This window comes from Hemitrygon akajei, chromosome 5 (assembly GCF_048418815.1).
Source record: "Hemitrygon akajei chromosome 5, sHemAka1.3, whole genome shotgun sequence".
NCBI classification, from domain to species: Eukaryota; Metazoa; Chordata; class Chondrichthyes; order Myliobatiformes; family Dasyatidae; genus Hemitrygon; species Hemitrygon akajei.
This window is the reverse complement of record NC_133128.1, coordinates 105041144-105065234: the sequence shown is the minus strand read 5'-3', so window position 1 is coordinate 105065234 and position 24091 is coordinate 105041144. Positions and strand designations below refer to the sequence as shown.

General features: G+C 42.0%; 1 protein-coding gene across 2 annotated transcripts in view; it reads left to right on the top strand.

Moving 5' to 3' along the window:
- esd (esterase D/formylglutathione hydrolase) overlaps positions 1-23796 on the top strand; it is a 53122-nt gene extending 29326 nt beyond the window's left edge. For both annotated transcript variants that reach the window (XM_073046171.1, XM_073046170.1), the window contains 7 exons: positions 3964-4052; positions 7116-7214; positions 8869-8993; positions 10628-10747; positions 15920-16018; positions 22094-22261; positions 23470-23796. In XM_073046171.1, the coding sequence (XP_072902272.1) occupies positions 3964-4052; positions 7116-7214; positions 8869-8993; positions 10628-10747; positions 15920-16018; positions 22094-22261; positions 23470-23550 (781 nt within the window). In that variant the 3' untranslated portion in view covers positions 23551-23796. The remainder of the gene's footprint in view (positions 1-3963; positions 4053-7115; positions 7215-8868; positions 8994-10627; positions 10748-15919; positions 16019-22093; positions 22262-23469) is intronic.
- Positions 23797-24091: the final 295 nt, after the last annotated feature.

Here is a 24091-nt window from a genome sequence, read left to right as displayed (position 1 = left end):
ACTCTTTTTATATCTGAAGAAACTTTTAGTATCCTCTTTAATATTATTGGCTAGCTTACTCCTTCTTCCTCTTTGGAAGTTATGTTACTTCCAGAAATTCCAGCCATTGCTGCTCTGCCATCATTCCTGCCAGTGTATTTTTCCAATCAATTCTGGCCAGCTCCTCTCTCATACCTCTGTAATTCCCATTACTCCACAATAATGCTAATACATCTGACTTTAACTTCTTCTCAATTTTCAGGGTGAATTCAATCATAATAGGATCACTTATCCCTTGTGGTTGTTTTACCTTAAGCTCTCTAATCCATTCCGGTTCATTGCACAACACCCAGTCCAAAATAGCTGGGCTCAACCATGAGCAGCTCTAAACAGCCATTTCTTCAGTACTCTAGAAATTCCCCCTCCTGTAATCCAGCACCAACGTGATTTACCCAATTTACTTGCATATTGTAATATTGCCCTTTTGGCATGCATTTTCTGTATCCCATTGTAATGTGTAGGCCACATCCTTAATACTGTTTGGGGGTGTTTATACAACTCCCACCAGGGTATTTTTACTTTTGCAGTTCCATAGCTCTATCCACTATATTCAACACCTTCTTTCTAATGATTTGATTTCATTTTACCAATAGGGTAATGCCGTCCCCTCTGCCTACCTGCCTATCCTTTTGATACAGCATGTATCCTTGGACATTATGCTCTCAGCTATAATCTTTGAGGGTTGCCTACAACATCATACTTGACAATCTGCAACTGTGCTGCAAGTTCATCTACCTTATTCCATAAACTGTGTGAATTCCGATAAAACACCTTCAGTATTCACCCTTTCTGATTTTGTCGCACTATCCTCAACCTTTGATTACTAATTTTGTTTGAGGTCTTACCAACATTTGCCTCTATAACCTCTCCATGAACTGTTCTGGCACTCTGGTTCCTGTCCCCCAGCAATTCTAATTTAAACCCCACTGTGCAGCATTAAGAAAGCTTCCCTCTAGGATATTAGTCGTCTAGTTCAGGTGCAAACTGCCCCTTCTGTACAGGTCCCACCTTCCATGGAAGAGAGCCAATGATCCAAAAATCTTATGCCCTCCCTCCTACCCCAACTTAGCCACGTGTTAAACTGTATAATCTTCCTAGTTCTAGCCTCTCAAGCATATGGCACTGGTAGCAATCCTGAGATCACAACCCTGGAGCTCCTGCCCTTTAACTTAGCACCTGAACTCTCGATGCAGAACATCGGCATTTGTCCTACCCATGTCATTGCTACCTACATTGACCATGACATCTGGTTGTTCATTCTACCACTTAAGAATGCTGAGGACTTAATCCAAGATGTCTGAGACTCTGGCACCCAGAAGGCAACATACTTTCCAGCAATCTCGTTCTCACCCACAGATCCCCTTGTCCTTTCCCCTAACTCATCCCCTATCACCACAGCTTGCTTCTTCTCCCTCCTCCTTCTGAGGCAGAGAGGCAGACTCAGTGCCAGAGACCCGACCAGTGTGGCTTTCCTCTGTTAAGTCATTCCCCGCAGCATTATCACAAGTGATGTACTGTTGTTGCGGACATTGGCCACAGAGGTACTGCACTGGCTTCTTAATCCCTTTCTCCTTCCTAACTGTCACACAGTCTCCTGTGCCCTGCACCTTGGGTGTAACTACCTCTCTATATGTCCTATTTATCACTCTCCCGAATGATCCGAAGTTCATCCAGTTCCAGCTCCAACTCTTTAACGCAGTTTGTTAGAAGCTGCAGTGGTCAGGGATACTGAAGGTCTCCCTGTCTTCCCATCCAACCACAAGAGGAGCATTGCACTATCCTGCCTGACATCTCTACTGTCCTCACTGAGCAGATATAAAGAAAAGAAGGAAAAAAAACTTGAGCTTTTCCTTGCTTTCTCTGAGTGAAGCCACAAAGAGCTAAAGCTGTAAGATCATCACTCTCACCATGTTCACTTAGATGATGGCACCTGTCTTCCTTTAATTTGCTCTTACAATCAATCCCAAATGCAGATTGGCCACGGTCAAATCTCTGTTACACTGCCGTGACCTGCTCCTGCATTTATGTAAATTGTAAACAGCTGTGGTCCCAATACCAAGCCCTGTGGCACCCGACTAGTTACCACCTGCCATTCCGAGAAACACCCATTCACCGTTACCCTTTGCTTTCTATCTGCCAACCAGTTTTCTATCCATGTCAATATCTTCCCCCAATGCCATGAGCTCTGATCTTACCCACCAATCTCCTATGTGGGACTTTATCAAATGCCTTCTGAAAATCAGGTAGAGGACCTGATTCAAGTTCCCTCCTCTCCAAACTTCCAATATCTGCATTGGCCGCTGGTCAAAGCTCTGTTGCACTGCCATAAACTGCTCGTCTCAAGTGTGTCCAGATTTGACAGGGACAGATTAAGTTGGCGCTACAATTAATTAAAGTATAGCTCCTTATTTTGACCAGCCAACCAGCTAAGGGAGTCAGAGTCATATAACACAGAAATGGGAGCTTTGGGATAACTAGCCTTGACTAAGATTCCCATCTAAGCTAGTCCCATTTGAAGAGGGTGAACAATAGAACTCAATTTCTCAGCTGAAATAACTTAAATCTTAAGATATTTTAGGATTTCACCATCAACCTTGCATCTGGATTTAGATCTGAAATTATTTCTTTTTCACTGCCTAGTCTTTTCCTAAGAGCAGAACTTAAATCATACATTGTTTTTGACTCTGAGCAATTTTTTTGAATGACCTTTATCAATTAAATGCTGTGATGTTCCTAGACTGATATTTTATACTCAACTAAAATAATACTTTTTCTATTTTGGTTTAGTTTAAACATGTTTTGTTGATATAGTAGATGTCATTTTAATTATTTGAAGGACTAAAGACTTTAAACTTGATTAAAATTGATGTACCTTTTGATACACTTTACCCTTGCTGAGGCATTCTCACCTAACTCTCAAACTTATGTTTGCAGTTGTGTTTCCAGTGCTTAGAAACAATTATGTTCTTTTTAATCTTCTATTCTCAACCATTGGACAGATATAAGGTTTGTCATTTCATTATAGACTCAGGAATCAATGTCCACAATACATTTTCAATACATAATACATTAATGAGACCTTGTAAGCCAGCCGGTGAAGTAGTGGCATCCACACTAGTGGCCCCAGGTTTGAATCCAGTGACTCGTTGCACGCTTTCTATCTGTGCTGGGTTGAGCTTTGAGCTAGCAACTCAGCCTCATGAAACAGACAGAAATGCTAAAGAAGCAGGGTGTTGCCCGATGCGATAGTGCAGAAAGGAACAACAACAATGAGATTGTGCAGCTGAAAGTAAGGACTTTTCTGCAACTGCAACCACTGCATTTTCATTGATAGAACTCTGTGGACTCTCTATAATAATGATCCATAAAGGTCATTTGTAAGTAGGCCGTGGTATGATGCATGAGAATTTCATGCCTCTTTGGAGCATAATGTCTGATTGACCTGAAGACAATTATAGAATTGTACGAATGCACATTATTATCCATTTTAAACAAGTTTTCCCCTTTTGTTTAAGCTTCCTTTCTTTCTGCACATCATTCTAGTCTGGTAGAGTTGTGTCCTTCTCTAAAGTGAGAGGTTTAAGATGAGTAGGGGATAGTGGGGTCATGGTAGGTGCCTGGTACAGACTGCCAGGAGTAGTGTTATAAGTGGGTACAAAAGTGCGGTTTAATAAGTTGTTAGAAACTTAAGTATGGAAGGATATGGATCATGTACAGGAAGAATGTATTAAGTTTAATTTCACTTTTCCATTTCAGTTTCACTTTGCTAAACTCAGTGCTTATTTAAACCTCTTCAGATCAGCAATCTTGCCCAGGTTACACTGTTGCTGTAGTCACATACTTCCATTGTTTTCTGATTTGCTTTTGACTAGAGGGTTGTGTTACCACATTTTAATAAAATGTACTGTTTCCTTTGAATAACAGCTCGGAATTGAAATGCAAGATGCGGTTTGGAATCTACCTGCCTCCAAAATCAGAGAGTGCAAAATGCCCAGTGTTGTATTGGCTTTCAGGTAATATGAAATGTCAAAGAACAATGTGAATTTACATCCTTAGCTCTTACTTTGCATACAGTGCCCATCATGTGCAGGTGCCAGAGTAGGATCCTTTACCTTACATGTTTGATGTCAACCGTTTCATGTTTCAACAAAATGGATTTGCCAGCTGTTGGAAAATAAAACATTTCAAAGTTATCACTCCAGCACTGTACTGGGAGTTGCATCTCGTATATTTTCAGATATACTGTAATGTTGGAAATGGCTTTGAGATGGGGCTGCTTGCACCCAAAACTGTTGGGAAGTAAGGAGGGTACTTTTGGATAATATTGTGTATTTTCCTCTTAAGCTGTATTTAGTGTGAATGGTTGATGAGGTAGCATAAGAGCTGAACATTCAACCACTCAGCTCTGTTCTGCATTTGTATTGATCCACATTCCACAATAGACACATCTCAAACCATCAGCCTTCTCTATCACCTGCCTCTCCTGCCTCTCGCACTGTCTACAAACTTTCTCAATTTGTGAGCCAACTGCCCCTTCCACCATCTCTTCAGTTCAGTTCCCGTCTAGTTTAAACTCTCCCCAATAGCCTTAGCAAACCTCCTTGCCAGGATGTTGGTCCCTGTCAGATTCAAGTGCAACCTGCCCTTTTTGTACAGGTCACATTGCCCCAAAATAGGTCCCAGTGATCCAGAAATCTGAATCCCTACCCCATGCTCCAATCCCTCAGCTATGCATTTATCCTGTAATCATCTATTCCTGTATTCACTGTCGCATGGCACAGGCAGTAATCCCAAGATTACTACCTTTGCAGTCCAGCTTCTCAATTTCCTTCCCAATTCCCTGTAGTCTGTCTTCAGGACCTCCTCCCTTTTCCTGCCTATGTCGTTGGTACCAATATGTACCACGACCTCTGGGTGTTCACTTTCCCACTTGGATATCAAGGACACGATCAGAAACATCCCAGACCCTGGCATCTGGGAGGCAAACTACCATCTGCATTTCTTTCCTGAGTCCTGAGTTCCTGCGTTTCTTGTCTGACCCCTAACTACAGAGTCCCCTGTTACTGCTGCCTTCTTCCTTTCCTTACCTTTCAGAGCCACAGGGCCAGACTCTGTGCCTGAGGCCGCTTCCCCCAGGTAGGTTCTTCCCCCCCCCCCCCCCCCAATCCTTAAGCAGGAGTACTTATTGTTAAGGGGGACAGCCATAAGGGTATTCTCTAGTATCTGACTCCTGCACTTCCCTCTCCTGACTGTTACCCACTTAACTGTCTCCTGAGGCCCCGATGTGACTGCTTGCCTATAGCTCCTCTCCATCACCTCCTCACTTTCCCTGACCAGACAAAGGACATCGAGCTGTATCTCCAATTCCCTAATCTGGACCTCAGCAGCTTCAACTCGATGTAGCTGGTGTAGATGTGGCCGTCCGGGAGGCTGGGAGTCACCCGGACGTCCCACATCTGACACCCCGTACAGAACACTGGCCTCACAGACATACTTCCTGCTTCTATTCCTCACAGGTAACTTACCTCGCCTCGACCCATATCGGCAAAGCCCTGTTGAGCTAAAGCCTCAGATCACTCCATCGATGACCGCTCCACTAGGCATTGTCTCCCTTTTATGCCTGAACCTTCTCTGCTATTTAACGCACGATTGGTGGTCCGGTTGTAGCCGCTGATAAGTCATGTGCAATGGACAAATGCTCTGGAAGCTCCCTTTTTAAATGACCACTGCCAACCTGTGAGAAATCCCTCTTGGTAAAGCTCTGTTGATGCTGCTGATAGGCCACGTAATCCAGTTCCAGCACCAACTACTTCACACGGTTTGTTAGAATCTGCAGCTGGGTGCACCTTACAGGTGTAGCTGTCGGGGACACTGGAGGTCCCCCCTGCCTTCCCACATCCTGCAAGAGCAGCATTCCACAAACTTGCCTGGCACTCTGTAGAACAGAGCGATCTAGGAATAATGGTGCATAGTTCCCTGAAGGTGGAATCTCATGTGGATAGGGTGGTGAAGAAAGCTTTTGGTATGCTGGCCTTTATAAATCAGAGCATTGAGTATAGGAGTTGGGATGTAATGTTAAGGCCGAATTTGGAGTATTGTGTACAGTTCTGGTCACCGAATTATAGGAAAGATGTCAACAAAATAGAGAGAGTACAGAGAAGATTTACTAGAATGTTACCTGGGTTTCAGCACCTAAGTTACAGGGAAAGGTTGAACAAGTTAGGTCTTTACTCTTTGGAGCGTAGAAGGTTGGGGGGGACTTGATAGAGGTATTTAAAATTATGAGGGGGTTAGATAGAGTTACGTGGATAGGCTTTTTCCATTGAGAGTAGGGGAGATTCAAACAAGAGGACATGAGTTGAGAGTTAGGGGGCAAAAGTTTAAGGGTAACACGAGGGGGAATTTCTTTATTCAGAGATTGCTAGCTGTGTGGAATGAGTTTACAATAGAAGTGGTAGAGGCAGGTTCAGTATTGTCTTTTAAAGTAAAATTGGATAGTTATATGGACAGGAAAGGAATGGAGGGTTATGGACTGAGTGCGGGCCAGTGGGACTAAATGAGAGTAAGCGTTCGGCATGGACAAGAAGGGCCGAGATGGCCTGTTTCCGTGCTGTAATTGTTATGGTTATATCTATACTCTCCTACCTGAGCAAAAATAAAGGAAAGAATGAAAAAACTTAAACTTTTCTTTCCATTCCTTTATATGACTAAATCCATTTACTAATCAATCCAAAATGACAAATGGTCACTGGTGAAAGCTGCTTTTCGCTGTAGTGACCTGCTGCTGCCTTTTATCCTCAGGCAGTGGATCTGATTGAAGTTCTCTCCTCTCAAAACTTCTGATGTCTGGATTGGCTACTGGTTAAAACTCCTTTATATTTAGTATCTCAATAACTTCTGTTTTTTATTGACTGTTATGCTTTCTCAGATCTTTTATTACTGGTCCTGAATGTGTGTATGCTTGGAATTTTATTGTTCTGTCATTGCTTTTCAAAAAATACATCAAGCTATTTCTTGAAGCATGGACAGATCTGAAAATCCCTGCTTTTGACCTGAGTCCTCTCTGGTTTCTTTAGGATTAACCTGCACAGAACAGAATTTCATAACCAAAGCATCCAGTCAGCAAACAGCAGCTGAACTTGGGCTCATTATCGTGGTACCAGACACCAGTCCTCGTGAGTAACTGTCTGTCCTGTTTCTCCTCTTCACACTAGGTTAAAGCAGAGTCAAATCAATGTTAACATGTGCAAGTCATTTTCACATTCAACGTTTCTGACAGTTATAGTGTGACAAGATCTGAAGGATTATTAAATATAGACTGTTCCTTTAAAAAGAGAGAGAGCGGAGAGCGTGTAAGAGGAGAGAGAGCAACGAACAGCCTGTGAGTTGCCTTGGAAATGGCAAGGCGGAGCTATATGATGGACAGCTGGTGTTCAGCACTTGTGGAATATAAACAAGGTCAGCTGGCTTTGTAATCAGACACACAGCACACAGGACATGAAGGAAGACACTGACACTGGTTGAGCTTTGTGTGTCCACGACAAAGGTGGGGTTTTTGCTCACAGTGTGGACAAAGGGGTGACCGGTGGAAAGCTATCGGTGTGTTTAACCCTCGCCAGGGTTGATAGCTGCATCATGGAAAACAGCATCCTCTTTTGTGTGGTCACAGTCGGTGACTTTAATAAGTTTTGGGAGCAGGAGGACAATGTGGAAGATTTGACAGCCTTGGCACTAGAAAGACAAAACGTCTCTCTCTCTCTCTCTCCAGTCTACTCAATTCAATATCCAGAACTGAACTGACTTCATACCTATACCATCGTAAGACTGTATCATTTATCACCTGAGCTGGAAGAAGCTTGGGAACTTTATTTACTCACTTATATATGCATATCCTCCGCTAACCTGTTTGCCTTATCTTGTTTTATATTACTTTATCACGTAGTTACTAATAAAATAGTGTTTATAACGGAAGACTCAGACTCCAGGTGTGTCCATTTCTGCTGGTCCTTTTTAACCTGTTATGGGGTACGTAACAATAGTAATTGAAAGTAAAAAAGACCAGGTAGCACGGCAGATGGAGTCACTGTCTCACAGCACCAGAGAGCTGTCTCTGTGGAGTTTGCATGCCTTCTTGTGATTGAGTGGGTTCCTCCTCACTGGTTTCCTCCTGCATCTCAAAGTGATGCTTGTTGATGTAAATTGTCCCCAGTCCATGGTTTCCTCTTTTGACTTGATGAGGCCACCTTGTATCCCGTCTGGGTGGCCTCCAACCTGATGGCGTAAACATCAATTTCTCCTTTTGGTCATTTTTGCCTCCCTCTTCCCTCTTCTAATCCCCACTCTGGGGCCTTACTTTTTCTCCTCACTTGCCTATCAGCACCCCCTGGTCACCAAACCACCCCCCCCCCGGTTTTTTCCCATGGTCCATGCTATTCTCTTATCAGATTCCTACTTCTCCAGCTCTTTATCCTTCCCATTCACCTGTCACATTCTAGCTACTCCTCTTTCCCCTCACCCAACTATATATTCTGATGGGTTCCCTCTTGCTTTCCAGTCCTGAAGTAGAGTTTCCTCCCGAAGTCTCGACTATTTTGTGCATTTCCATAAATGCTGCCTAACCTGCTAAGTTTCTTCTGCATTTTGTGTATGTTGCTCTGGATTTCCTGCATCTGCAGGATCTATGAAATGAAATGCGTTGGTGTAGAATCGGTATCAGTGCGTGATTGATGGTTGCCGTAGACTGAAGGCCTTTTTATGAGCTGTATTTCCGTCACACTTTGACTCATGTTTACAGAAGAATCAGGTCACTGAGATGATTTGTTGTTGCAGGTGGCTGCAATATTCCTGGTGAGGATGATAGCTGGGACTTTGGTACAGGGGCTGGATTTTATGTAGATTCCTCAGAGGAACCTTGGAAGGCCAACTACAGGATGTACTCATATGTCACAGAGGAGGTATGTTGAACAGTGGGTGGGAGTGTTGAAAACTATAAATTGAAGTGAAGGGATTATTTCTGCTGACACCCTGATCCTGCCTTTGCTCCTGGGGTCTCTGTTGTGGTGTTGGTGGACAGCAAGGAGCAGAGCTCCCAATGGGAGAAAACGAAGAAGGCCTGTCTGGCCTTTTGCAAAGCTATATAGGTACACCATAGCCCCTCAATTGCCTAGCATTTTTGTGCCATCACCAATACCTCCACCTTGCCTCCGTCATTCCAAATGTTTGATGTCTTAACCCAATAAGAACAATTTTACTTCTGGCCAGCCTACAAGGAGTTCAGTGTGATGTCTATTAGTACCCTCTTGTTGATTCTGCACTAACTATTCTAACTTCCTTATAGAACATCTCAAGATTTCAGTGTCCACTCCCTAGTCGCATTCTTTCTGCAGCAGTAGTTGCTGATGGCCACAGGCTTTTGACCTATTGGCAGTCAGACCTGCTCAGTGCCATCATCTGTCACAGTGCTGGTAGCAGAAATTCACAGACATCCATGTTCAGTCACCTCACAACACTTCATCACCACCTCACCATAAAGGCAGGCAGCGACTTGATTTAACATCAAGGCATTCAGCTCAGTAGTACCTGAATTCTGAGGGAGGTTATTGATTGGAAAGTCAAAGTCAAGTGTATTGTCATATGCAAAAGTACACATGCGCACAAATACATTGGAAAACTTACTAGCTGCAGCATCACTGGGATGTAGCATCAGATACACAGCATTCACAAGAATAATATACATTAAGCATGAATTAGGTGGAATTAGAACAAAGCAGAGTTCATTCCAGTGCAAAGTGAGTCATTGACTCCTACAGCATGGAAACATTCCATGGTCATCTGCCCATAACCTGCGAAGGCTCTCATATTCATGCACTTATCTAGCTGGCTTTTCAGTGTTGCTAACGTGGTACACTGTGTGAAGAAGCTGTCTCTGTTCCTTTTAAATCTTAAGCTATGCCCTCTTGTTTAAGCACCCTCTCCTTGGAAGTAAAGTATGCTTTTATCTTGTACATGCCCCTCATGATCTTGTATACCTTCATCAGGTTATCCCTCAGTCTCTTCCATTCCAAGGAATAAAGTCCTAACCTACGCAACCTTTCCTTCTAACTCATCTTGTAAATCTTTTTTTGTGCTTTTTTAGTTTAATAACATCTTTCTTATAACAGGTGATCAAAACTGTGCCCAATACTCTTGAGAATAGGCTCATTAAAGTCTTCTATAATCACATTATAACTTCCCAACTCTGTAATGCCCCTGACTGATTGCCCGATACATTGCTTTGAATGAACTATGTGGCTCAGTGAACAGCGTGATCCCTATACCACAGTAATGCAAGTTTGACCTCAGAAACAAGAGAAAATCTGCAGATGCTGGAAATCCAAGCAACTCACACAACAGGAAGACACAGGTGAATAACATGACCTCTCATTTAATAAAATTAATTCTAATGAGCAAAACATTTTAAAGTTAAATTTTCTATCCAGGCAGGTGTGAAGTGTACCTCTCTGTTTTTAACATTGTTGCTGTTAGGTATCAGCATGTCTTGATTAAGATTCTTCATCTTTAATTGGCTAATTAATGTCTTCTTCTCCAGTTGCCTTCACTCATTGAATCTAATTTCCCTGTGATCCCTGAGAAGAAGTCTATCTTTGGCCACTCAATGGGCGGTCATGGAGCTCTAGTGTGTGCCTTGAAAAACCCTGGAAAGTACAAGGTATGAACACTGGCCTTTGGTATAGAGTAAACAGGTTCTGCATACCCATCATTCCTTGGATTCCACAGTTGTTGCTATATTGTGAAACATAACAGCAGTTTTCAGTAATACCAGAGGTGAGAGGGGTTAAGTTCAAAGGAGTTTTTTTTAAACACACTAATTGTGGCGGTGGGGGGGGGGGGGGGGGTGTCCTGGGATGCACTGCCTGATGTGGTGGAGGCAAATGCAATGGGGCACTCAAGAGACTCTTGGGCACATGAATGTGCAGGAAATGTAAGGATATGGATATCGTGTAGACAGAAGGGATTAGTTTAGTTGGACATTTAATTAGTTCAGTACAACATTGTGGACTGAAAGACCTGTTCCTGTGCTTTGCACATTACCTTTTGTACACTTTTGTGTCTTTTGGGTTGAAATGGAGCAGGCTTATGATTTCTCAGGCTTAGAACCTCTAAACAAAGTTTGTACCTGGACAATGACTATCTGGACCCTCCTTTGAGAGTGCAGTCGAACTGAAATTTCCCTATGCTGTCTGCTGCCTAGTTAGTGTGATCAAGTCATAAAACTCAATGAGCCCTTCAGCTCACTGAGTTTCAGCCACATTAACCCCATTTCATTTTCCTCATGTTCTGACCCCACCCCAGATTCCACAATTCACCTACATGCCTGGCAGGGTTGTATGGGAGACCGGCAGTTGCCCATGCTGCAAACCTTCCCCTCTCCACGCCACTGATGTTGTCCAAGGACCCAAGCAGCTTGGCACCGCTGTCGTCGCAGAGCAATGTGTTGTTAAGTGCCTTGCTCAAGGACACAATACATTGCCTCAGCTGAGGCTCGAACCGGTGACCTTCAGATCACTAGACCGATGCCTTATCCACTAGGCCACGCGCCAACACAGGGACAATTTACACTGGCCAATTAAAACTACTGATCTGCTCTTCTTTTGATGTGGCAGAAAATCAGAACAAGCATTGAAGACGCAGTCAAAACTGTAGCATAAGCATTGCAACGTTTTACAGCACTGGCTGTAAAATCAATCAGGGTTCAATTCCTGCCGCTACATGTAAGGAGTTTGTACATTTTCCCTGTGACCATGTGGGTTTCTTCTAGGTGCTTCAGTTTCCTTCTACATTCCAAAGATGTGGATTAGGGTTAATAAGATGTGGGCATGCTGTGTTGCCGCTGGAAGCATGGCAACAATACAAGGATGATTTCAGGAATGAAGGGGTTAACATAGTTGGAGCATTTGGCAACTGTGGGCCTGTACTTGCTGGAAGTCAGAAGAATATGGGTGGGGGGGGGGTATCTCATTGAAACCTATCGAATGTTGAAAGGATGAGATAAGGTGGATGTGGAGAGGATGTTTCCTGTGGGGTTGAGGGGTGATCTTTTAGAGCAAAGTAAGGAGGAATTTTTTTTAGCCAAAAAGTGGTGATCATGTGGAATGCTCTGCCACAGACTGCAGTGAAGGCCAAGTCCATGGGTTTATTTAAAGTGGAAGTTGATAGATTCTTGATTGGTTGCCTTGATCATTAATGGAGAATGTGTGGAGCAGGTTAAGACCTACAAGTATCTGGGAGTACAGTTAGACGAGAAGCTAGACTGGACTGCCAACACAGATGCCTTGTGCAGGAAGGCACAGAGTCGACTGTACTTCCTTAGAAGGTTGGCGTCATTCAATGTCTGTAGTGAGATGCTGAAGATGTTCTATAGGTCAGTTGTGGAGAGCGCCCTCTTCTTTGTGGTGGCGTGTTGGGGAGGAAGCATTAAGAAGAGGGACGCCTCACGTCTTAATAAGCTGGTAAGGAAGGCGGGCTCTGTCGTGGGCAAAGTACTGGAGAGTTTAACATCGGTAGCTGAGCAAAGGGCGATGAGTAGGCTATGATCAATTATGGATAACTCTGAACATCCTCTACATAGCACCATCCAGAGACAGAGAAGCAGTTTCAGCGACAGGTTACAGGATGCAATGCTCCTCAGACAGGATGAAGAGATCAATACTCCCCAATGCCATTAGGCTTTACAATTCTACCGCCAGGACTTAAGAACTTTTTAAAAGCTATTATTAATGCTTTTTGAGATAGTGATTTAGATGTATATCATATTTTTTACTGAGTTAAGTATTGTATGTAATTAGTTTTGCTACAACAAGTGTATGGGACATTGGAAAAAAGTTGAATTTCCCCATGGGGATGAATAAAGTATCTATCTATCTATCTATCAAGGGATATGGTGAGAGAACAGGTGTATGAGGTCGAGTGGGATCCAAGATCAGCCATGATGGAATGGCAGAGTAGACTTGATGGGCTGAATGGCCTAATTCTGCTTCTATGTCTTACGTTCTCACGGTCTAACAATTGTGGGCTGCCCCCAGCATATCCTTGGACTGCATTGATTGTAAATACAAATAACACATTTCATTGTATGCTTTGATGTACATGTAACAAATAAATCTAATCTTTAATCTAATCAGCTATGAAACTTATTTTCCTGTTTCAAATGTTAATGTTTACATTTGTGTCTGCATCAACAGATTCAAATTTATTTAACATTAAAATGCATCATTTGTTTTAACAACCAATACACTTAGGGGTGTACTGGAAGCAGTCCACAAGTATCACCACAAATTCTAATGCCCATATGCTGTGCAGAACAACACAGATCAGAACAAAACAAGCCCTTTTCTTCCATCTTTTCTCCCTCTCCCACTCCCTCCCCCCTCCTCCCTCTCCCCCAACCCTTCTCCCCTGCCCCATCTCTCCCACTCCCACTCTTCCAACTCCCAGTTCCAGGTTTTGTCTTTTGCACCGTAATGTAATTTGTGGGGACATGACAAGTGGAAGTGATCAATAAAGTTACAGTTTTTTCTTGTTCCTTCTGGAAATGTGCCCTTCTGACCTTTCCTTCATTGAGAGTATGGAGTAGTACAGCATAGAAACAGGCCCTTCAGCCCACAGTGTCTGTGCTGAGCATGATACAATATTAAATGACTCCCTTCAGCCTGCATGTGATCCTGGCATGGTCACATATCTATCTAAAAGCTCTTGAATGCCACTTTTGTGTCTGCTTCTATTACTACCCATGGCAGGCAGTTTCAGACACCTAGCAGTCTGTATGAAAAAAAATTCCCAGCACATCCCCTTTAAACTTTCACCCCCTCACCTTAAAGCAGTATGCTCCTGTATGTGCAATTTCCATAATGTCTTTATACTGTCTACTCAATGCCTCCATAATTTAACAACAGTTCTATCAGGTCTCCCCTCAGCCTCTAAGTTTCTAGAGAAAACACAAGTTTGTCCAACCTCTCCTCGTAGCTCACACCTTCTAATCCAGGCAGCATCGTGGTAAAACTCTTTTGCATACATTCCAAAACCTTCACACCCTTCCTGTAACAGCGTGTCAAGAACTGCATGCAGTTTTCTGCATGGTGCCTAACGAAGTTCTACACCATGACTTCCAGAACCTCGTACTTAATTTGCCCTGACCAATGAAGGGAAGCAAGTCATACAGTATGTCATCTTTATCATTCTGAATGCTTGTGTTGCCACATTCAGGGAGCTGTGGACTTGGACCCCAAAATCCCTCTATACATTAATGCTGTTAAAAGTTCTGCCATTAACTGTTAAATTTGACTTCCCAAACTGCAACACCTCACGCTGATTTACACTCGTCATTGATTTACACATTTATATTGGATGTCGTTTGCCATGCAAATACTGAGACACTCTTTTCAGGAAATGATCTTGTTGCTATAGTAAGCAACAGTTTTCACTAATGTACATAGAGATACACATTCAACAGGAGATGATGTGAGGACAGCCTGACATCAGCACCAAGTGGCTGCACTCATCCTTGTTGAGACTTTGTATGCAGCGCAGTACCTCGACACCTCTCCTCATCCTACCACAGAGCAGTAAGGTCACTTGAACCTGGTTGTTGCTGCAAGAGAGTGATGGTGGTGGACTACTTGCTGAAGGTGTCTTAAATGCTGATAGCTGACAGAATCCAGAATGAAAATAGTACGACATTAGTAACAATCTATATTAAAGAAAAAAACTTAAAACATTTGGTACTACAAATGCAAACTATTCTGGCAAGCGTTAATATCAGAAACATTTAAAACCTCCAAAAAATACGAAATCTCTACATGCTGCCTTAGTTAACAACTGTAGTTCAAAGGGCCAATTTAATGCCAGAGAAATACCTGCAATATACATCCTGAAATGCTTTTTCTTCGCCAACATCCCACGAAAACAGATAAATGCCCCAAAGAATGAACGACAGTAAGAACTCTGTTAAGAACCCCAGAGTCCCCCAGCTCCACTCCCTCCCAGTAAGCGGCAGTGAACAACAATCCCCACCTCCCACCAGCAAAAAAAAAGCACCACCGAGCACTCAAGCATGAGCAAAGCAATAGCAAAGATACAGACTTGCAGCTACCCCAAAGACTTTGCGTTTCACCCGGCATTCAACATTCTGCGGGTTCTCTGTCTCCCTAATAAGGGAGAAAAAGGTGTCTCCATTTTCCCAGCAAGTGGGAAGACATAACAAACAACTCGCTGGTTTACGATGTTATAAGTTCGTTACATCACTTTTTTTGAGCTCTGTGCCTGAAGATCGCAAAGATCCTGGGTCTTCGGTCCCACGGCAGTAGATTTTCTGACTCCCTGGACAACACATGGGTATCCTACTGTGACATTGATCTTCAATTCGCCTGTCTCCAGAGCCCCGAGATCCTAGACTTCCAAATCCATGCCAGACTCTTAGGCCGAGCCCTTGGCGTGCTGAACAACAGCCAGTTATGAAACCCCGAGAGCGGGTCCCATTCCCGCAAAGAACAGAAGTCAGTGTGTAACTCCAGATCAGGGTCTTCAAAAGAACCCTGAAAGGTAAAAATAAAGATAGTAAAGACAGAAATAGAGCTGTTTCCAAAGATGCAAGCAAAGGAGTCGCCATTTAGTGCCATCTTAACTTGGCTCCATTTATTTCCAGGTTTTTATATTTTGTTAAATGTTAGTGAATTTTGTAAATTATCAAGTTGGGTTTTGCGGTAATGTGTGACATTGCAAAGTGCAAACTGTGCAGCCATGTTGTAAAGTACAACAGCACTGAAAAGAGAAGATGGGTATTAACTTGTATTTCTGCTCTTGGTTCCTGATGACTCATGGGCAGTCTGTGTCAGCACTGTCTCCAATCTGCAATCCTGTGCAATGCCCTTGGGGCCAGAAAGCATTTACTGGATACCTAGGATCTGATAAAAGCAAATGGGAGGTAAGCCTAATTTGTAAGTCTGACATTCACTTTTATGCTCAGTTGTATCTTTGATCTCTTAAGGCTCTAGGACTATGAATCATTTTCCTGCCTCTTAGAACACTTAGGGTCCCACTTCCTATGATTAATAGCTCTTTGATTCAAACAGGAGTGTCCAATTTCTTGCAGTAGTATATGTGAGAGAGTCTTGGTCCCTTCTGAACTGTGGGATGCACTAAGTTTATGGGACTTGTCCAACTCAGAGCCATAGGCTGCATTTCACTTTAAAGCTCAACAAAACTTCTGAATCATAGAATCATACAGCAAGGAGACAGGTTTTTTTGGCCCAAATGGCCCATGCCAACCAAGGTTCCCATCTAAGCGAGTTCCATTTAGTTGTAACCTTCTGAACCAATGATACCCAAATCTTTTTTAGGGTCATTGTCCTCTTTATTCCCTGACTACGCCCCCAGCACACCCCTCTCCCTTTCCAGCCATTACATGAAAACGATAAAGAATTTTGATTTACGATGCACAGCGAAAGAAAATAGGAACTACACATTCAAAGAGGTGACAAATAATTGCAAAAAATATTTAAAGCTACAAATAAAATCATTTAATTATAGTAAAAAGAATTTTCATAAACAATTTTGGAGCATACATTAGTTTTCCAAGTACTCCATTGCTTTTTCGCCTTTCAATGAGATGGATGGGATTGATGTGATATCAGTTTTTCAACATCAGGCTGAATGTCACTTAAAAGGGGTCTCCATTCCCAATGTTCCATAATTTGCACTCTGTTTTGTTTGAAGGAAGTTGGGGACTGACTAAAACCACGCCACTAATTATGATGTAGGAAAGGCAGTGAAGAACATTTTAACCTTTTTCTACAGTTTATGATAACATTCGGAAATTCCTTTCTGCAACCAATAGTTTTGATGATTTGTGAACTTCAACTTCAGCTCTAAGTCATTTTGTAGTGGGATCAGTTCTTCCTCCATCCCTCCTGTTAATTCCTCATTACGAGTATTCGTGAATGGAATTTGGAATTTGGATCAAGAGAAGATCCTGAAATCTCTCTAATATGTCTTTATGCAGTGCACACAGTATACCTGAAGATCATCATCTGGTATTCTTCCTCTTTCAACTCAGAGAGGTTAGGAAATTAGAAAAGGTTGCAATGGCCAATGTTGCACTTAAATAGGATAAACTTAGACATAAGTGTAGAGATTACTGATTTGTTTTTGATATGCACAACCTAGAGAGAGAATCTGCAGATGCTAGAAATCCAAACAACACATGCAAAATGCTGGAGGAACTCGGCAGGCCAGACAACATCTATAGAAAAAAGTATAGTTGACATTTCAGACCGAGACTCTTTGGCCGTACTTTTTTTCCATTGATGCTGCCTGTCCTGCTGAGTTCCTCTAGTATTTTGTGTGTGTTACTTGTCTTTAATAAGATTCACATAATTTCCTTACAATTGAAGATTGATATCATTAAACTTTGCAAATAATTCTGACAAATAAGTGATGTCAGCCTAGATTCAGCCGAGTTGATTACTGAATGAAGCACTTGAATCCTAAAATAATTTTACCAGAGTTTCAAAAAGCACATAAAAACATCTGAGGCAGTTTCTTTTGAGAGCCAACTGTCTTCTTACTGTTGTGATGCTGTGATTTACTGTTGTGTTTAAAGATTTGTGCAGTCAGTCACTTAGACTTTATATAATAAGGTGCTGTCTAAATTACACATTGAATGGTTAATACGTTAGATACAGCTTTTTCACGGAAGTAATAATCACACGGTGATGTCCTGTGCACAAGCAAGAATGTTGATGAATGGTATGTCCTTCTCTTTAAAAAAAGGCTCAACAATCTGAAACATACCCAGGAAGCAAAGATTTGTTGCCTGGCAAAGTTGACTCATGCAACTGCAGAGCAAATACTGTTGTCCTAAGTATAATATGTTGCACAGCGTGTCTTCCATATTCTCAAACATTCCATCCATTTGTCTTTGAACAGTCGTCACTGAGTGGAATTACTTTAATTATTTGTCTGCTGGCATATACAAAACTGTACTTAGAACTTACATTACTGCTGGCAGAATCAGTTCTTCCCCAAATATATGGTACTTCCCAGTCTGAGCAATGAGCTAATGTTGTATACATTTTTATAAAGCACAAGTGTTGTATGAAGAATGTAAATCATCACTATATGTCATGAGGTACTAGCAGGCATGTTTTGAAGTGTTTTCAATTTCAGAAAGTTTTCACAAAGTGACTGAAAGTAAGACAAGATGTTATTTGCTTTATCAGAGTGTATTATCTTCAAGTGTTCAAGGAACCTGTCTGGTTTAATTGCCTTGTTTGTAAAAACATTTTCTCACAATAGACACATTGGCTGCTGTTGGTTGCTTGGTGTTGGTAAATATCCTTATTTCACTCCACGCGATACACTTTTTTGTTTTCTCCTGCCATTAATGACCACAGTCAATCACCTATTGTTTCAGTCCAATCTGTGATCAGTAAAGGGGTTATAGCGTCATTATAGCTCAGGCCAAACCTGACTCATCTGCCAGAAGGTACATAAAGTGGAGTATCAATATCTTTGTTAGACCATGGTCTAAAGAAACGTGGTCAAGACCATTCAAAAGGGCAGATTCTGACCTTTACCCCATTGAATGTCAAAAGCTAATTCACAGGAACTGCATCACTGCCTGATTAGAGTATGGGAATTGTAATTGCTAACTCTGTACTACAGTAGTGAATGGCAATAATGAGCAGGCTGGGCACGGAAATAACATGATTGCTCAGTCCAGATTTCTCTTGCTATGTCAATTATGGAAGTGTCACATTGCTTTTCAACAACTATAACACACTTCGAGGAGTCTAAGGGAATGGTGGATTAGCAAGAGCTGAGGTGATTATGTGATCATTGTTGAGTTGAATTGACTTTATTTCTTACATCCTTCACATACATGAGGAGTAAAAATCTTTGTTACGTCTCCGTCTAAATGTGACATGTGCAATCATAGTAATTTGTAATAAATAGAACAGTCAATGTAATATAGAGTTGTGAGGCACTGAAGATCAAATAAGTAATTGTTTGTTAAGCTAAGCCTGTTATCTCTCAGGTGCCCCCCTTGATTCTGACTCTCTTCCCCCCCGCCCACTACAGCCCCCTCTATCATTATCAAGAACTCCCACCGCTCCCAAAACTGCTCACAAAATCTCCAAGTGAGACCTCACCAGTGCCATATAACGCTTCCTTGCTTTTAAATTCTAGTCCTTTCAAAATGAATGCAAACATTGCATTTGCCTTCCTCACTAACAACTCAACAGACAAATTAACTGTTAGGGAATCCTGCACAGAACTCTCAAGTTCCTTTGCACCTCAGATTTTTGAATTTCTCTTCATTTAGAGAATAGTCTACCCATTTATTTCTCTGACAAAGTGCATGACCAAACACTTCCCAACATCTACCACTTCTTTGTTCATTCTGCTAATCTGTTTGTCCTTCTGTAGCCTATCAGCGCTACCTACCCCTCCACCTATCCTTGTATTGTTCGCAAACTTGGCCACAAAGCCATCAATTCTGTCATCCAAACCATTGACGTGTACTGTAAAAAGAAGTGGTCCCAACACAGACCCCCTATGGAACACCACTGGCAGCCAACCAGAAAAGGCTTCCTTTATTCCTACTCTTTGCCTCCTGCCAATCAGCTAATGCTGTCTCCATGCTAGTATCTTTCCAGTAATACTTGTTAAATAGGCTCATGTATGGCACCTTATCAAAGGCCTTCTGAAAATCCAAGTGCACAACATCCACTGATTCTCCTTTGTCTATCCTGTGTGATATTTCTTCAATGAATTGCATAAGATTTCTCAGGCAAATTTTTCCATTAAGGAAACCTATTTTGTCATGTGTCTCCAAGTACTCCAAAACCATATTCTTAACAATCCACTCTTCTCAGCCACTGAGGTCAGACTAACTGGTCTATACAGTAATTTTTTTTCTCCATTTCTCTCCCTTCTTGAAGAGTGGAGTGACATTTGCAATTTTCAAGTCGTACGGAACCATGCCAAAATCCATTCATTCTTGAAAGATCACTACTAATGCCTCCACGGTCTCTTTAGCCATCTCTTTCAGAACCCTGGGATGTAGACTATCTGGCCCTAGTGACTTACCTACCTACAGAGGTTTCAGTTTCCCAAGCACCTTTTTCCTAGTAATGGCAACTTCACTCACTTCTGTCCCCCCGACACTCTTGAGCATCCAGCGTACCACTAGTATCTTCCACAGAGAAGACTGATGCAAAATATTTATTCAGTTTGTCCACTGTTTCCTTGTCCCCCATTACTACCTCTCCAGCATTATTTTCCAACCGTCTGATATCCACTCTCGCCTCTCTCTTACACTTCATATATCTGAAGAAACTTTTGGTAACCTCTTCAATATTGGCTAACTTACCTTTGTAATCCATCTTTACCTTCATTATGACTGTTTTAGTTACCTTCTGTTGGTTTTAAAAGCTTCTCAATCCTCTAATTTCCCACTAATTTTTGCTCTATTATATGCCTTCTCTTTCACTTTTCTGTTGGCTTTGACTTGTCTTGTGAGTCATCCTGCCTTTTGAATCTTCCTTCTTTGGGATGTATCTATCCTGTACCTTCCAAATTACTCCTAGAATCCCCAGCCATTGTTGCTCTGCCATCATTCTTGTTATAGTGTTTCCTTCCAATCAGTTTTGGCCAGCTCTTTTACGTACCTCTTAATTCCCTTTACTCCACTGTAATACGGATACATCTGACTTTAAATTTCCTTCTCAAATTGCAGGATGAATTCTATCATATTATGATAACTGTTCCCTCAGGGTTCCTTTACCTTAAGCTCTCTAACCAATTCCAGTTCATTCCACGGCATCCAAACCCCTAGTAGGCTCAACCATGAGCTGCTTTAAAAAGCCATCTCATAGGCATTCTAGAAATTCCCCCTCTTGTGATCCAACACCAACCTGATTTTCCCAATCTATCTGAGTATTGAAATCCCACCACCCCCCCCCCCCCATTGCCTTTTTCATGTGGTTTTTCTTTTTCCTTCTGTAATGCATACATCCTGCCTACTGTTGAGAGGACTGTAATTAATTCCCATCAGGGCTGTCTTACCCTTGCAATTTCTTAGCTCTACCCACAATGATTCTACACTTTCTGACCCTACGTTACCTCTTTCTAATGCTTTGATTTCATATTTTTTCCCCAACAGAGCCACTCCACCCCCTCTGCCTGTGCATCCATGGATGTTAACTTCCCAGCTATAATCGTCTTTCAGCCATGATTCAGTGATGCCCACAACATCATTCATGCTAATCCGTAACTGTGCTACAAGTTCTTCGGCCTTATTCTGTGTACTGCATGCATTCAAATATAACAACTTCAGTTCTGTATTCATCACCCTTTTCGATCTTATGTTGCAGCTCATCCTGTTGACTGCAACTTTGCCCTATCATCAGCCTCTTCTTGCTAGCAGTCTCACTACACACTGTCTCTGTTTGTTAACCAACTAACCCATCTTCAGTCCTATTAGTCTGATTCCTATCCCCCGCCAAATTAGTTCAAACCCTCCCAAACAGCACTAGCAAACCTGCCTGCAAGGATATTGGTTCTCCGCAGGTTCAGATTATTTGATCACAACAGAAGATTGAGGTAATACATGGGCAAAATAACAAAATGCTAAAGTGTTACAGAGAAAGTGCACTGCTGTCAGACAATAAGATGCAAGGGTCATGACAAAGTAGACTGTGAGGTAAGAGTCCATCTTTAATCGGTTCAAGAGTCTTATAACTATGGGATAGAAGATGCCTTGATCCTATCTTCCTCCTTGTGGGAGAGGGAAGAAGAGAGAATGATCATGGTTGCAGGCGTCTTTGATTGCATTGTGTTTTTTTGACACAGCGGGAAGAATACATGGAGCCCATGGAGGGGAGAGTGGAATAGGCTCTGTCTATAACCCTCTGCAATAAGCGTGGTTCTGTTTGTAAGCCATCCAATGAAAGGATATTTGTTAGTGTTGAAGTGTGTTTCTTCATCCTCACAGATGTATGATGCCACCTGCTTGGTAAAATCCTACTCAGGACCTCTCCTGGACATTCTCATTGACCAAGGAAAGAACGATCAATTCTTGGCTGCAGGGCAGTTGCTCCCTGATAATTTCATCAAGGTGTGCACTGAAAAGAAGATCCCTGTTGTTTTTCGGCTTCAGGAGGCAAGTGTTACAGGGTTCATTAAACGTGCTGGCTTTGTGTAGCAGGAGCTCGGTCTTTTCACTGCCCAAACATACATCAGTTGCTCTGTATTCTTTTTCAGAATCAGACTTTAATCAGAATCAGAATCAGACTTTAATCGCCAAGTACCTATGCACATACAAGGAATTTACTTCCGGCAGATGTTGTCTCTCTGCTCATAACAATAATAATGATAAATATAAATGAAAATATAGATTATACATACAGGTAGTGCAATCCAATAGTTAGCCGGCAGTTAACTGTTCAGCAAAGTGACCGCAGTAGGGAAAAAACTTCTCCAGTGCCTATTAGTCTTAGTCTGGAGGGATCTGAAGCGCCTACCAGATGGAAGCAGATCAAACAGTCTGTGCACAGGATGGGAGGAGTCCTTTATGATGTTCCCCGCCCTCTTCTTCAACCTGGAAGAGTACAGGTCCACAATAGAGGGCAGGGAGGCTCCAATGATGCGCTCGGCAGTCCTCACTGTGCGCTGTAGTCTGGTTCTATCCTGCTTGGTGGCGGCTCCAAACCACACAATGATGGAGGTGCACAGGACAGACTCAATGACTGCAGTGTAGAACTGCAGCAGCAATTCCTGAGGCAGACCATATTTCCTCAAGAGCCACAGGAAATACATCCGCTGCTGGGCGGATATTTTGATATTTTTAAACTTCTGGTGGCATCCAGTGATTTAAAAAAACTCAAAGTTGGGAAATAAAAAGCAAAGATACAACAGTTTGAGAAAGTGGGATAGGTTATGTTATATAACTGTAGTACCTTCAGCATTAAAAACTGAAGTGTTACTAAAGGACGCTGACATTTTAAAACAACATTTTTCCAGAGTCATAGGTATTTACAACTTGCAGTTAGATAGATAGATAGATAGAAACTTTATTCATCCCCATGGGGAAATTCAACATTTTTTCCAATGTCCCATACACTTATTGTAGCAAAACTAATTACATACAATACTTAACTCAGTAAAAATATGATATGCATCTAAAATCACCCTCTCAAAAAGCATTAATAATAGCTTTTAAAAAGTTCTTAAGTAGTTTACTTAAATACATTGAGTCCTACAGTTGTAGCTTTAAACATTTAATTAGTTGTGTTTAACATAATATTGAGATAATCCCATATCAAAATATCCCTCTGGATTTAACAGTTCCCTATTTCTTTCCTTCTGCAGGGATATGATCACAGTTACTACTTCATCGCATCATTTATCAGAGACCACATCAAGCACCATGCGAAGTATCTCAATGCTTAGACACCAAAATGAATAGACATCTAAGTTCTACCTTTCCATCACAGAAGATGATAGTTCAGTTGATTCAGTTTGATAACATTTGCACTTTCTCCATGTAGTGGCTGGCTGTATTATGTAAGTTGCTATGCCACTTGCAGCTCCCCCTAGTGGGAAATCACTGTCATTGATTTGCTTTTGAAATTGATCAGTGTCATTGTCATGTGTAAAGGAACAGACACTGTGGAGTAAAGTCAATTGAAACAGCAAGCTGTGCTGAGGTATTTGTATACAACAGAGCACTGCCATCAAACCACCATTGAAATGATTTGGAGACAGCCATCTACACCTCTGGTTTATGCATTTTGATTACCTTCTGATTGAATTTGAATTGGAACTGCTCAGACTGTGCTCCAGTTGATAGTACTTCACTCCCAGTTCAGGAGACCAGTGGATTTATACATGGTTAGCAATGTTCTTGTTTGGTTTGTTCGTGGGGCTTGCATACATACATACACACCAGCCTCACCCACACCCCCACTCACTTGCACAAACACTGTGCACT